The 13,627-nt window shown below is 43.4% G+C and overlaps 1 protein-coding gene across 3 annotated transcripts in view; it reads right to left on the reverse strand.

Moving 5' to 3' along the window:
* The window catches only part of MAP3K15 (mitogen-activated protein kinase kinase kinase 15), a 97,558-nt gene extending 83,931 nt beyond the window's left edge, over positions 1-13,627 (reverse strand). The window contains exons 1-2 of one of the 3 annotated variants that reach the window (XM_075429133.1): positions 12,804-12,865; positions 6,427-6,568 (exon numbers count right to left, since the gene is read on the reverse strand). Coding sequence is in view for 2 of the 3 variants with exons in the window: in XM_075429118.1 (XP_075285233.1) it covers positions 12,804-13,122 (319 nt within the window). In the remaining variant the exon portion in view is untranslated. Of the gene's footprint in view, positions 1-6,426; positions 6,569-12,803 lie in introns of all 3 variants that reach the window. The other 2 variants (XM_075429118.1, XM_075429124.1) reach the window with 2 other exon arrangements.

The following is a 13,627-nucleotide window of genomic DNA, read 5'->3' on the forward strand; positions in this document are numbered from 1 at the left end:
CCCCAGGTTAATGCATATTCACCCTAGGACCACTTCTCTGCATTGCCTTAGTGATCACAGTGTAGTGTATTGTAATTCACAGATCAGAATTCAGCAGTGAAAAAAACCTTGACATTTGTTACATTAGTCACTCTGAAAATTAGTTCACAACTTTAAACTGGCAGAAAAAGCCAATTGCAAATGATTGGAAGAACTTACAGTCCTATGCCTGTAAGTAAGGCTTCAGCCATGGAGCAGGGAAAGCACTGAATTTTATATCACTAGAGTCTGTGTGCTGGCTTTACAAGCACAGTTTCAGATGTGATGAGGAAAAAAGAAATACACAAATTACTGCAATGAAGTTTTAAGATGGCAGGCAGTTTCTAAGAAAATGTTTTGGAAATCTGTGTTATCAGGTCATCCAAACACTGTACAGAGTCCTGAGGCATGTTGATGCAGATGGGCTGTGTACCTACAGCCAACATCAGCAGAACCTTCCCATCAGTTCTGATATTGCCTGATTTCACTGACTAAACTAGCCTTCTGTGACAGACTGTATGTAAAGAATCAGCATCACTGGGATGTTGTTTAGTAACTGAGCATATCTCATTATTATCTTATGACCAGCCTCAAAGGTATGGAAGAAGACAGAACACAGCTCCTGCGTTATGTTGCTTCCAAAGAAAGGATGTTACATTCACTGAATTCTGCTGGAGAACAGTAGTTAATAGAATCATGGAACAGTTTGGGTTGGAAGGGATCTTTAGAGGTCATCTAGCCCAACCCCCCTGCAGTGAGCAGGGACATCTTCAACTCGATCAGGGTGCTCAAAGCCCCATCCAACCTGACCTTGAATGTTTCCAGGGATGGGGCATCTACCACCTCTCTGGGCAGCCTGTGGCAGTGTTTCACCACTCTCATTGTGAAAAATTTCTTCCTAATATCCAGTCTAAATCTACTCTCCCTCAGTTAAAAACCATCACCCCTTGTTCTGTGACTACCTGCCCTTGTAAAAAGTCCCTCTCCAGCTTTCTTGTAGGCCCCTTTAAGTACCTGGCAGGCTGCTATCAGGTCTCCCCGCTGCCTTCTCTTCTCCAGGCTGAACAGCCCCAACTCTCTCAGCCTTTCCTCACAGGTAAGGTGTTCCATCCCTCGGATCATTTTTGTGGCCCTCCTCTGGACCCGCTCCAACAGGTCCACGTCCTTCTTGTGCTGGGGGCTCCAGAGCTGGACACAGGACTTCAGGTGGGGTCTCACCAGAGCAGAGCAGAGGGGCGGAATCACCTCCCTCGCCCTGCTGGCCATTCCGCTTTTGATGCAGCCCAGGATACGATGTTGGACTTCTCGGCTGTGAGCACACACTGCCGGCTCACTTCCAGGTTTTCATCCACCAGTACCCCCAAGGCTGCTCTCAATTCCTTCATCCCCCAGCCTGTTTTGATACCAGGGGTTGCCCCGACCCACGTGCAGGACCCTGCACTGGAGCCTGTTGAATCTCATGAGTAGTAGCAATTATGGACCAAGCCAGAAAACTGGGTCTGTGTTTTTACAGCACAGTTATTTGTGGCCAGGGCAGCCACAAGGCTGCCTCCGCATCATTAGAACCATCTTTTTTACTGTGTTCTGGACTGCAGTACAACTATGAGACACCCAGGCTATCTGATGATGGCAAATGCTGTTGAAAGTGGGCATTTACTGCTTTTTCCCTTGGAGTCAGAGTTTGGCTGCTGTTCGCCAGCTGGAATTAAGTACTAGACTTGCAAGACAAGACCAAATGAGCATATTTTTCACAGGATTTGTTAAAAGTGTTCAGGTAGTATGACAACACTGAACATTTTCATGAATAGCAGCATATGCTCCAGAAGGAGAAAGGGATCTGTTCGACACATTGCAGCATTCATTTTTCATGAATCCTTAAAGCTTTATCAACTTTGATGAAACAGAAGTCAAAGTCAGGGTTAAGCAACTACCACAGTCAGATCTGAGGCTCCACAGATTTATCTAACAGACCAAACAGAAGAGTAATGCCACTGCTTTCAGGGACTACGAGGTGGAAATTCAAATTTGAAGTCATATTAAAGGAAAATGATCAGAAGTACATTCTAATCTGTACCTTGTGAATGTGTCATGGTGGGAGTATGCAAGAAAGTTTAGATTTAAGATCGTAAATTCTAAATATCCATCTTTAAAATTGTCCAAAATACCAAAAGTTAAGGAAATTAACTTGTTATTCTTCTCAGAAGTAGTCATATCTTCTCAGACACAATTATTACTGCAAAACAAGGAATCTGAAGAGACATTAAAGGGTGAAAAAAAAAAATTTAAATCAAGCATTTTTTTTATGCCTTGATTGCAAGCCAGAAAGTCAAGGCAGTTTCTGGTTTTCCAAAAACAATATGAAGGCTTACCTAGTTTTGTTCTATAGTTAATATAATAAGCAAAAAGTTAAGTTTATCAACCCCAAAACTTTCTTACCATGAAAACAAAAACATCCATTTCAATCATTTAGAGACTTTCTGTCATTCTGATTTGGATACTTTCTCAACCTGATAACAACCCATAATTTGTCAGTTATCTTAAGGACCATCAACAACAGTAGTAGCAGCAGGCAGAATGTCCAGCTTTGAGCTTGGTAATTAAGTCCTTCTCTTAAACCGGGTTTTAAAAGACTGAAGCATGTCAAGCATCTGTTTACAAAGAAAATATCTGAAACTTATATCTCAGTTCCACAAAAGACAGACACGCTGATAAAAGCAGACAGTCACTCTGTTAAACAGGATTGTGCACACAGAAGCTATGCTATGTAAGGAAGCCTAGTGCCAAGCAGTAATGCTATTGTAAACATTAGCTTTGCTCCTGCAAATTTTTATTATCGACTACGATGAGAGCAGCAGAGATGACTGGTCTAGCACCATTGGAAGGCAACACACAGACAGAATACGGCCTTATACTGTTTTCATTTACCAATTCCCAAATCTAGTTTCATCTTGTCATTCTCAGAGCAAAGGCAAAACTGCCAAGAAATCTCTCCCCTCACCACACACAAATCAGCAGATTTAAAAAAAAAAATAAAAATTTCTTTTTTCAGCTGCTGTGAGTGAAAGGCAGCAATAGAAGACTTACTGCAGCTAGTCTCACCTAAGTGAAATTATTATGGACAGATATTTTTCTGCATGAGACAAAACCTGTAGCCTTTCTCTGACTGCCAAAGCAAAGATACTTGATTCAATACAATTTCTTTTGACTGAGCTAGCTGCTAAATATTTGTAACAAACTTCAAGGAGGCGAGGAGAGAGGATTGCAAACAAGTGGCAAATAAGTCACTATCCCAAGTGTAACCAAGTAACTCCTCTGTTATTTTCCCCACAATCAGTTTCCCGAATCTGCAACTCCGTGTTTGACAGGCCTTGAGGCAATGGAGTACCACAATTCATGCAAAGCACTGCTGACACCAGTAGGAAACTGAAGAATTTTAGGGAAAGCTTATTGTCATGCTGATTTATATGGGACTCTGTTTGTTTTCCAGAACTAATGCGTTTTGGGCTTAGATTTCAAAAGCTTTGTATATTATGTGAACAACATTTCTCAAATTTTTGAGAGGCCAGTGACTATCAGTGGCTGAGCTACAGTTTTGTGCATGAAGGCATGTTTTCCTAAACTGGAAAAGAAAAAAACATAAACAGCAGAGAGTCTAAACATTTATTTCCAGAACTTGATACAAAATGAAACAAAAAATATTATACTGAAACAAAGCTGAAAGGTACTTCAAGATGATTTATCACAGCCCTTTGTTTCTTACTTTAAAGGGATAGTGAAGACTTTTTAAACATAAGCATAAAAGCAGTATATACTACAGTAGACACAACTACATGCGCACAAGTTCAGCTATGATAAACCAGAGTACTTCCCTTAATACTGGACTTAGCTATGCCATCCCAAATCAGCAGAAAGCTAGGGATGCAGTCTTAGCAGTGCCATTACTGTTTTGGATTTGTGCCTGTTGTCAGAGCCCACTTCAATCAATGAAAGATCACGCTTACCAAGGCTGGGATCATGTACTTCCAATGTTATAAAAGCTGGGGTACATATTTTAAAGTTGTGAATCCCATTTGGCTTTGAGCTCCAAGGCATAACTGTTGTCGAACTATTGACTTAGACCAAAGTTTAAATGCTCAGAAGCTTTATCAGAGAATATCTGAAAAATTTCATTGCTAGCACCTTGAACACAGCAGAATCGTTTAACTTGTCAGGGTAAATATTGTGAAGGACAGAAAAAGTAAGCACAGTTTATCATAACACAGTGATCCAACACTTTTAAGCACCAGAATGAGTGTCCCAGCTTTGGGTCCCTCCTTGCAGACTACGTTGATGCAGCTTTTGATCCTGGCAGGCCTCTACAGCCACCCCAACATCCCAGAAAAAGGTCAATGTAGTTGCAGTGCCCTGGGAGAAAGCAGACGGGCTAGGTGAAATCATACTGTGGGACGTTTGGCCCATCAGCTGCCAGCTGAATTGCACTGACCTCAGCAGAGACTGGAGCTACGCTGTTTATAGTAAGCCCGTGCCAGGGAGCAGGAAAACGCAACAGCTGCGCTCCCTCTCTTGGCTCAGCCTCAGGCACCCACATTGCTGTTCAAAGGTAGCCTGAGGCTAAAGCAATTCACAGCCATGCTGAAGCACAAGGCAGAGCCTACCACAGTCACAAATTCCACCTGCAAGAAGCAAACCATACTAAGGTCCTCCTAAGAAATTCCCTGCACCTATCTTGACACCCCAATTTCAGCCATGTAACATCACTGCAGTGTGAAAAGAGCAACCACCAGGCAACCACCACTGGGGCTGCTCCTCCATGTGCGTCCAAGTAGCAGTACGCCCTGAGTATCAGCTGAACACAGGTTTGCAGCCAGCGCAGACAGCCAGTGAGTTTGAACTTCAGGCTACCTTGTACGCAGAAGGTAGCAGAAGCTGACAAGTCTGGAGTTCTCACACGAGTTCTTACATCAACTCCTTACACATCAGAACAGCTTTACCTCAGGCTTCTGCCTTTTAGTTCTACTAAAGGAACATTAGTTACTTTTTAACTAGGGAGTACATCAACATCTGTAAACATGAAAGTGTAATCTGATGATTAAAAAACCAATGTATGATTCCACTGATAAAAGCAGGACATGACTGCAGAACCTAAAATAAGCTACTGCATATCTATCATGATTTGTCTATTTCGTGGGAGGATGGAAATTAAAGCAATGTAATTAACCCACACAAGCAAATATTTCCTTTTTTTTTTTAAACTTAATTTTGTGACCTGAGGTCTTAGCAAAACAATTCTTATACCTATGAAGAATATGCTACACACAGCATAGCAAGACCGAAGCAAGCATGCAATTGCTGCAAAGGACATGAGTGGCCAGGAACCAGGCTCCCACATAGGCAGTCTCATGTGCCTGCCCTGCTTGACTGAAGCCTGTCAGCCTCATGTACAGCTTCTTTTCAGGAGCTCTGATATCACCAAGTGTCAACCCGAAATGCAACAAGGGAGAACCCGAGATCTACTAGCCAAAAGCTCATGGTCAAATGGCACAGCAGATTCCTTCACAGGAACTTAGGAACTATATTGAAAAATATGTTTGTATAAGTATATGATTCTTAAACAAAACAAAACAGAAAGGTGACCTTTAGAATCCACTGAATGGTATTCACAGTCAGCACTTTGTTTTTCCTCCCGTCAGTAAGAAGAACATTTACTCACATGAAGAATGCAATATTAAAAAATACCACAATATTTTAAAAATATCTTAAAATTTTATTTAAGTAAATAATAAAAAACCCACACCCCGACTGCACTGCTTTCAAGTGCTGTGTGACAACCATTAGTCTTGAGATCAAAGGCAGCTCAAGACAGATGCAGTCATTCATCTCTTCAGAATAACCCTAAATGTTCAAATTTTCTACATCATTCGTAATGGCTGTACTGGGCACAAAAGCTTCTGTTTAACTAAGACTATTTACTGAGAAACAGTAAGACTTCTAATCATATGGTGAAAAATATTACTTGCAGAGTAAATTAAAACAAAACAGAAACATACACAGTTTGTATTCTCTTTAGGAAGAGGATTCCTTCCCTGCTGATTCAACACCTAGAAACACCTGTAGTGCTCCCAGCTACAAAACCCAGTGACACAGGGTTCACAGTCAGATTCCAGGAACCTTTCTCAGAATTAATGTTTAAGCTCGCGAGGAGAGAAAGGCAAGCAGAGAAAAAGGAAAGTCGTCGGTTGGGTTGTTTTTTGGTTTTGTTATTGTTTTTTTTCATACAAGTAAGTTTCATATAGAGGAAAGAACAGGAAAAAAAGTGCACTCCTAATTTTTTTTTTTTCCTTTATCCAAAAGTCATGGTACAGAAATGAGTCACTTCAGACTTCTGCATGCACAAGTACATACTCTCACCTTGGAACAATGAAAGAAGTCCAAACTTGCATGGTTAGCACCAGATTTTGAGAGACGCAAACGTCATTCAAAGCTTCATTAAAACGTAGAACCCATACTGGTTTTGGATTGTCGGTATTTCTTTCCATATGACACATAACAACTAAAAAGATATGTTAGTTCCAAAAGGAGAAGTAATAAAACAGAACCTCTATCCATTAGAGAATCAAGGTGTATTTCTTCTTTTCAACATTTTCCATTCTCTGAATACAACTCTGATCTTGCATTTGTCCCATGGCAATATACCAAAGGAAAGTCAATGAATTGCACATAACTTATTTATGGTTATTTATTTGCACGTTTCTAAGCTTGTTCAACTGACATTAAAGCAGCTATTTCATAGAATACACACGAGTTGAACCAAAGTGAAGCTTTTCAGGTTACACACAGAAAAAGCAACAGAGTTGGTATAAAAACATTTTTCACAGGTGACAGAAAATAATGTTCTCCACTGCTGAGCAGAAGCATGCACATCTCAGAACACAAATACGCATTTCTGCAAGAACATTTTGTATTGGAAATTGACCCCAACTGATGCCTTTAAAGCACAATACATCTCTTGAATGTAACGCATGTGTCACAGCACCTGAGACATATCATAACATAGTAATATATAGACTCAATGGATTGCATCAGGCTTGTTATTGTCATTTAAAAACTACCTCATGCACTTGAATATAAAAGAAGTACAATACTGATATATTACTGGGTCTTGTGATCAGAATATTCAGTTCAATGGCACAATACAGAGCTGTGCTGGAGACACCTGCAGTCACTGTGGATGTGTAGTACCATGCAGAGATAAAAGATCATGTTCCAATTGCTCTGCTCTTTTATTAAAGCAGCACAATACCCAGCCTAGTTAGCCCTAAGCCTCTCAGCCATTACCTTCCCATTCTTAAGATGGCTGGCTTGCTTCTTTTCAGATTTCCGTACTCTGTGGTATATACACCTCCTGAGATTTAAAGCAAATATGCCCCTAGCCATTGAGCCAGTTGCAGGAGAAAAGAAAGGCAGGGAAAAATATTAAGTATTCCCCAGAAAAACAGCAAACCCTGCCCGCCGAGGTAAGCATTGGAGACCTAACCCTTAACTCCTTCCTCACTGTTCACTGTCACACCCAGGGGCAAAGATAAATTGCAGCAGGAAAGTTTGTTGAAGGTTATTTAAGAAGGTATTGCCCTCAGCTGTCATGCTCACCTTCCTGTTAGAGATTACAATCCCTGTGGCAGTCAGCAAGACAAGCATGTGCCTCCAGCTCAGCTACACTAGTTACCGTAACATTTATTGGCTTAAACTAGTAACAAACGTTTACTGTACCCTGACATGCTAGCCTTTGAGTTGAAGAAGTTGAAGCATCCCTGCCAGTTCTGAAGTGGGGACACTGGCCTTCAGAGGGCAGAGGGCTTCAGGGCAGGCAGCTGGGTACAGGCAACGATGATTCCTTCAATGGCTGCCAAAGCCTGAAAATTAGGATCCAGAACACACATTTCCCTCCTTCCCCTTTCAGGGTGTAACAGGAAGAAAAAGAGTTTCAGGGACAAGAAGTTTCAAGGGTTGTGTTAAGAGTGGTTCAACTACAGTACAGAAGTAAGTAGGACCCATGTTGCAGTCTCTGTCTGGCCCCCCTCCCAAGTCCAATGCTGGCTCTGAGTGAAGAGGGGGCTGCAGAGACAGATATCAGACAATGCATTTCGGGGCTGCCTTATCATGCAGAATGTTGATTAGAGAAGTTCATATGTAGAAATACAATAGAAACAGACTTCAAAATATTCCACTGTACTCACAAATGATCTGACATGGTTTTCTGGATTGTCAGAGAAGTACTCATTTTTCTCAGGCAAACTGTTAGCTTTATTTCTTAGGACTTCCAGTCTCTCTCTAGCTTGTCTTCCTTTCAGTCGACTTTCATCCTGCTGACTCCAATGACTGCAGTCATCTAAACGCTGTGGTCAAATGGTCAAAGAAATATTCCAAGCCTCAAAACAGACTGCTGTACATTCCTCATGAGGTAAAAGGATGATCAGCTACAGAAACAGGATTTCACAGAGCCAAAACGGGAACATCCAAAACTCATACAACTGTAGAAGCCACTGCTTCACTTAACACTGTAGTACTTCAGGCAATAAGCCTTGATAAAGTTTCAGGTAGACAAGTAAAAGCTGTATCTCCTTCTATCTAGCATCACCCTTCCATAGGTACAGGTCAGACCTTTGACATCATGTTTGCTTTCTTTGTACATACAGAACAGTAAGTTCCTTTGCAGCTACGGTAAGAGCACAAAGAGGCTGAATCATTCTATCTGTAATGTCACTAACCAAGCCATGCTCACCTTTTCACCATGTCTCTTTAGCCGTTCATGAATGTATTACAGTCCCTGTAGTTTTATTTCCTGCACGGGGTAATTCTGAAGAGTTTCTTAAACCCTCATTTAGCTCCTAGGCTCACTGTTCCTGTGTAAAATTGCTTTTATTTTACTCAAAAAAGCTTCACACTGGTGTCCAGTATCTGTGGCTTTCAGTCTAAAAATATTGCCTCTCTCTCCCCAGAGATACAGTCAATGTATGTAAGCATCTTTGCTGCTTGTCTGTTAGGTAGAAGCTATCACCCACTTCCACATAACAGAAATTACTTTGTTGACAGCTTATTTCTAGCACAGGCTGAACAGAGACCTCTTCTTTCTGTTATCAAGCCTTTATTTCACAATTCTTTGTAAGTTTGCTCTTGCATATACTGTAGTTCCCCTTTTGCAAAGGATCTTAGAAAGTTTAGTAATTTCTTAAAACCAGGGTCATTCTGCACTACCTGCTGATCTGCAGTAACTAACCAAAGGCATAAGTCACACTTCCATTCACGATAAGATTTCAAAAGATGGGAAGTCAGTAATGAGTACACTCCAGAGGAAGAGAGACATCATGCTCTTATTATGGAATACAGGTGCTTTTGCAGCACTCTTCTTGGTGGTTTACTCAAAGTCATCTACTAGAAAATCTGCCTGCAAACAGGAAAAAGAAGTTCCTGTCAATCTTTTTCTTTGCACTCTGTCCTTAATGTTTGATGGTTTTGTCATCAAACATACCAACTCCGATAATCATTATATTACAGATTCAAAATAAATAAGGTAGATAAGCTTGCTTGGGGAGGCGGGGGGCGTCTTCTGACTGTAAGTAAATGGCTACAATTCCAGGCAGTGGGGGAGAAAAAAGGATAATGGATAACACTTTTAACAAAGACCCCGTCGTTACTATTCACAGTGAGATGGACCTCACTGCTCAGTCTCTTTAAGCACTAGCAGATACTGGTTAAGGTTCCAACTAGTAAACCAAGAGACGGCTATGCGCAAGCATCTTTTAGAGAATTGCCAGTCTCATAACAGAGCAAGAGGAACTGCTTGTCAAGGTTCTGCCCATGGTGTACAGAAAGCAAATATACATCATAATAGATATCTTCAGAATGGAAAACATCTGCTCAATATCTTACATAGGCAGTAATAAAACTTCTTTAGATTTTCTTTTTAAAGTAAACACACGGTAATTTCCTAACACAGAAAGTTCATCATGATTGCTCATATTAAAACTCATTTTTAACGATGTTCATCATTAAGAACTGAATAGACGCCAACTGTCCCAATCCAATACATATTCTGGAAAAGGGGTAGAATCACGGAATCATTAAGGTTGGAAAAGACCTCTAAGATCATCAAGTCTAACCAAGTATGGCAACAATTAATTGTATCTACAAAATATAGAAATTAAAAAGGACTTATTTTTCAAAGATTAAAGAAATTGCAGGGTAGCAGGTTAAAAATGTTGCATGTAAATGAACAATTATCAGATTCAGCATTTTTGGATAATAGCTTCATATGTATTCAAACACATGAGGCAGGGAGAACCCACCAATAAACAATGCAGAGCAAGAAAACAAGAAGGGCATAATAAAGCTTCTCAGGCAACAATGACAGATCTTTGTATACAAAATAAGAACTGAAAAAAAAAGAGGCAGCACTTTAAAACCCATTGCAAGGACAATCCAATATGAAATTTAGGTCCACTGCTAGCTGATACCAGAAAGATTAAAAAAAAAGGGGGGGGGGGGAGGGGTGGAGGAAAGAAAAACAATAAAGTGAAAAGTGTCATGGATATATTTTGTCCCTTTCCAGAATGAAGCAAGAAGATGCAATTATTTCATATGACACTGTTAAAGGAATAAAAAATCTCCCCATCTCTAGCGTGTAGTATGAGGAAATCAAGCAGCAAGCACTAAGACAAAGACACTTCACCTCAATGTGCCAGCATAATTTCCTAAGTTTACATTTTAGAAGTTTAAAGGTTCTGATTAAGGATTTCTCTGAACATCAATTTTAGACATACCATAAGAACTGGGAAAACTCCGAAGGACAGGGAAGTGTCAGTACAGCCTATTTTTAAAAAAGATAAAAGGAAACTACAGAGATGTTCAGGTAAAAAAAGAGACAGGAACTGCAGCAATGTAAGAACAAAAAAGCTATTAAAAATGTTGATGCTAGAAGAGCTACTTTTTAAAATATTAACACAATCGAAGAGCAAAACAAATACTCTACGTATGCAGGTTAACTTATCATTAAAGGACGCTTTAACCAAAAAGTTTGCCAAATACATTACATTACACAGATTAAGAAGCTGTCCTGTTGGCTGATCTCAAAACATGATTACTGGAAATAAATCCACACAAAGACTATTTTGAACTTTGGAACAGTTCCTGCTCCAGGACTATTCAACTAGTTTTTAATGGACACTAAAAATGATACAAACTATTTGCTGACTAAACCTGCATGTAAGAGTGTTGCAGGAGTACCCAGTAACGAGGCACTTTACTATTACAAAGTGATATTAATCACTGATAAAATGATCTTTGTCCTACAAGATGACTTGAATGCAAAAGTCTGTGAAGGCAGGCCACATTCCCAGACAAGATGCACTCACTTCAGAATGCAGTAACTTCAGGAAACGTTTTAAATAACTGTCCCAAGCTCTCAGTACAATGCAGAGCAGACGTGTACACAATAAGTTAATAAGACTATTAGTAGAAACTGAAAAATAAATTTGTACTGATAAGTACACTGTTATGCTTACCTTCAGAAGGGCTACTAAAATACTGGAGATAGACAAAGAAATTGTTAGTTTACAGTTGTGTAGTAAGACACACAAAGAATGTATTTATTATTACACTTGTCAACCTTGCCAGCAGAGACATAACAAAATTCCCTGACTGGGAAGCTAGAAAACAACAGCAAAGGATGTGAAGTTCCTCAATATTTGGGTGACTTATCAGGGGATGAAATGGACTCATCATCATATGAGAATTTAAAATAAGACTAAAGTTTTAAGAAGTATTCTTTAATACATCTCATGAGCAAAACAAAGTTCCTCTTGTGAAAGATGGACGCCAACATGGACTTAACGGTACTTTCCCCCTTCGGAGTCTGTGGAACCCCCAGTTTCCTAATGACTTCTCATACGGATATGAGAAAATAAATGTCTGCAACATGTCTACATACCCACCTTGATTAGTTTTAATAGTACCTATTGACTTCGGGGCTTCCTCTGCCAGCTCACAAAGCTCATGAATCTCTCCCACGCAGCCCAGTCAGCCAGGCGTTTTTTGAGTGGAGAAGGGACAGCACCTTACTTTTGAACCATGAGCGACCAGGCACAAGCTGGAGCCTGGACAGGGCGGGCAATACTCACAAATCTCCTTCCTTGGAGTACGTTTCTACACTGTCTTGTTCAGAACAACCCTGGATTGCTCTGTGCCTGGCTACGTGCAAGCCAATTTCACTGTCCAGATATGGAGTTAGAGAACATGAAGCATCTGGCCAAGCCAGCTCAGAGGCTTCTGGCTGGCCTGTCTTCATTTGCTCTAAGTCCCCAACCAGGCTGTGAGCTGGAAGAAGGTTCTTAGCAAATCACACTAGTGAGAATTTTGCTGCTTCTTAATTCTGGGTTGGTACCGTAGGGTTCCATGGTTCTGCTGGGGCAACACACCGCGGTGATTGAAAGAGTTAGTGTAAGGGCCTGGGTTTTCCCTCACACCTTCCCCTCTTCCATGTGCAGGATGCTCCTGAAGACCGGGCTCTTGCTTCCACTACACGAGGTGCCCCTCACAGCCATTTTCCTGTTCCCCCCCCCCCCACCTCACATTTGGCCCGTTCCCCCTCTCCTCCGGCCTCCCCAGCACCACCCTCACCGAACCTTGCCCGGCTCGGCCGGCCGTGACCCCACACAACCCGGGGAGGCGGCACCGGGCAGGAGCGCTCCGGACCCCCGCCCCGCGGCCCCGCCTCAGCCCAGCCAGCTCACCCGCGTCGTAGAAGGCGTCCAGCACCGCCGTCTCCCCGAAGTCCAGCTCCCCGAAGTTGACCGTGCCCAGCTGGGCCCCCTCGGCCTCGCAGGCCCGCAGCAGGCACTGCCGCGCCCCGGCCTCGGGGCTCCGCGCCCCGCCGCCCGCCTTGGGCGGGTCGTTCAGCACGTACACGGCCCGCAGGCAGCGCGGACGCGGGGCCGCTGTGCCCACCTCCGCCGCCTCCCCGCCGCCCGCCGCCGCCTCGGCCGGCAGCTCCGGCTCCGCGCAGGGGTGCGCCGGCTCGGCGGCCGCGCTGCCGCCCGCGGGGCTCTCCATAGCGGCGTCGAGGGCCGAGGGGAGCCGGTGGCCGCCGGCAGGTGCTCAGGCGGGGCCGCGCCCCATGGCGAGCAGATGGGCAAACTTCTCCCCTCGCTTCCGCGGCCGGGCGGCACCGCTCCCCGCCGGGCGGGCGGGCGCGGCGACGAGGTGGGGCGAGGCGAAGGCGGCCGGCGCGCAGCGGAGCGGAGTTCGGCGCTGGCCTCCCCGGACGGGACAGCCGGGGGAGCCGCACGGGAGCCTGGCTCCCCCACCTCCGTCCCGCCGTGCCTTCCCGGGACCAGCGCTTCCCTCCGCGACCAGACCGGCACTGAGGGGGCGGCAGCACCGTCGGGGCGACCGCGCCCCTCTCGTTACTTCCCTTCCCCGCCCCTCGCCGTGCGAGCGGTGCCTCCTGCCGCTCTGCGGCTGTCGTTGCTGCTTCACGCGGCGCCGCGCGCCTCGCCCCGGTTCCTCTGAGGGTTACCGGGGCCAGGTGAAGGCGGGGCGGGCTGCAGCCGTGACC

Source organism: Opisthocomus hoazin, chromosome 1, assembly GCF_030867145.1.
Source record: "Opisthocomus hoazin isolate bOpiHoa1 chromosome 1, bOpiHoa1.hap1, whole genome shotgun sequence".
Classification (NCBI taxonomy): Eukaryota; Metazoa; Chordata; class Aves; order Opisthocomiformes; family Opisthocomidae; genus Opisthocomus; species Opisthocomus hoazin.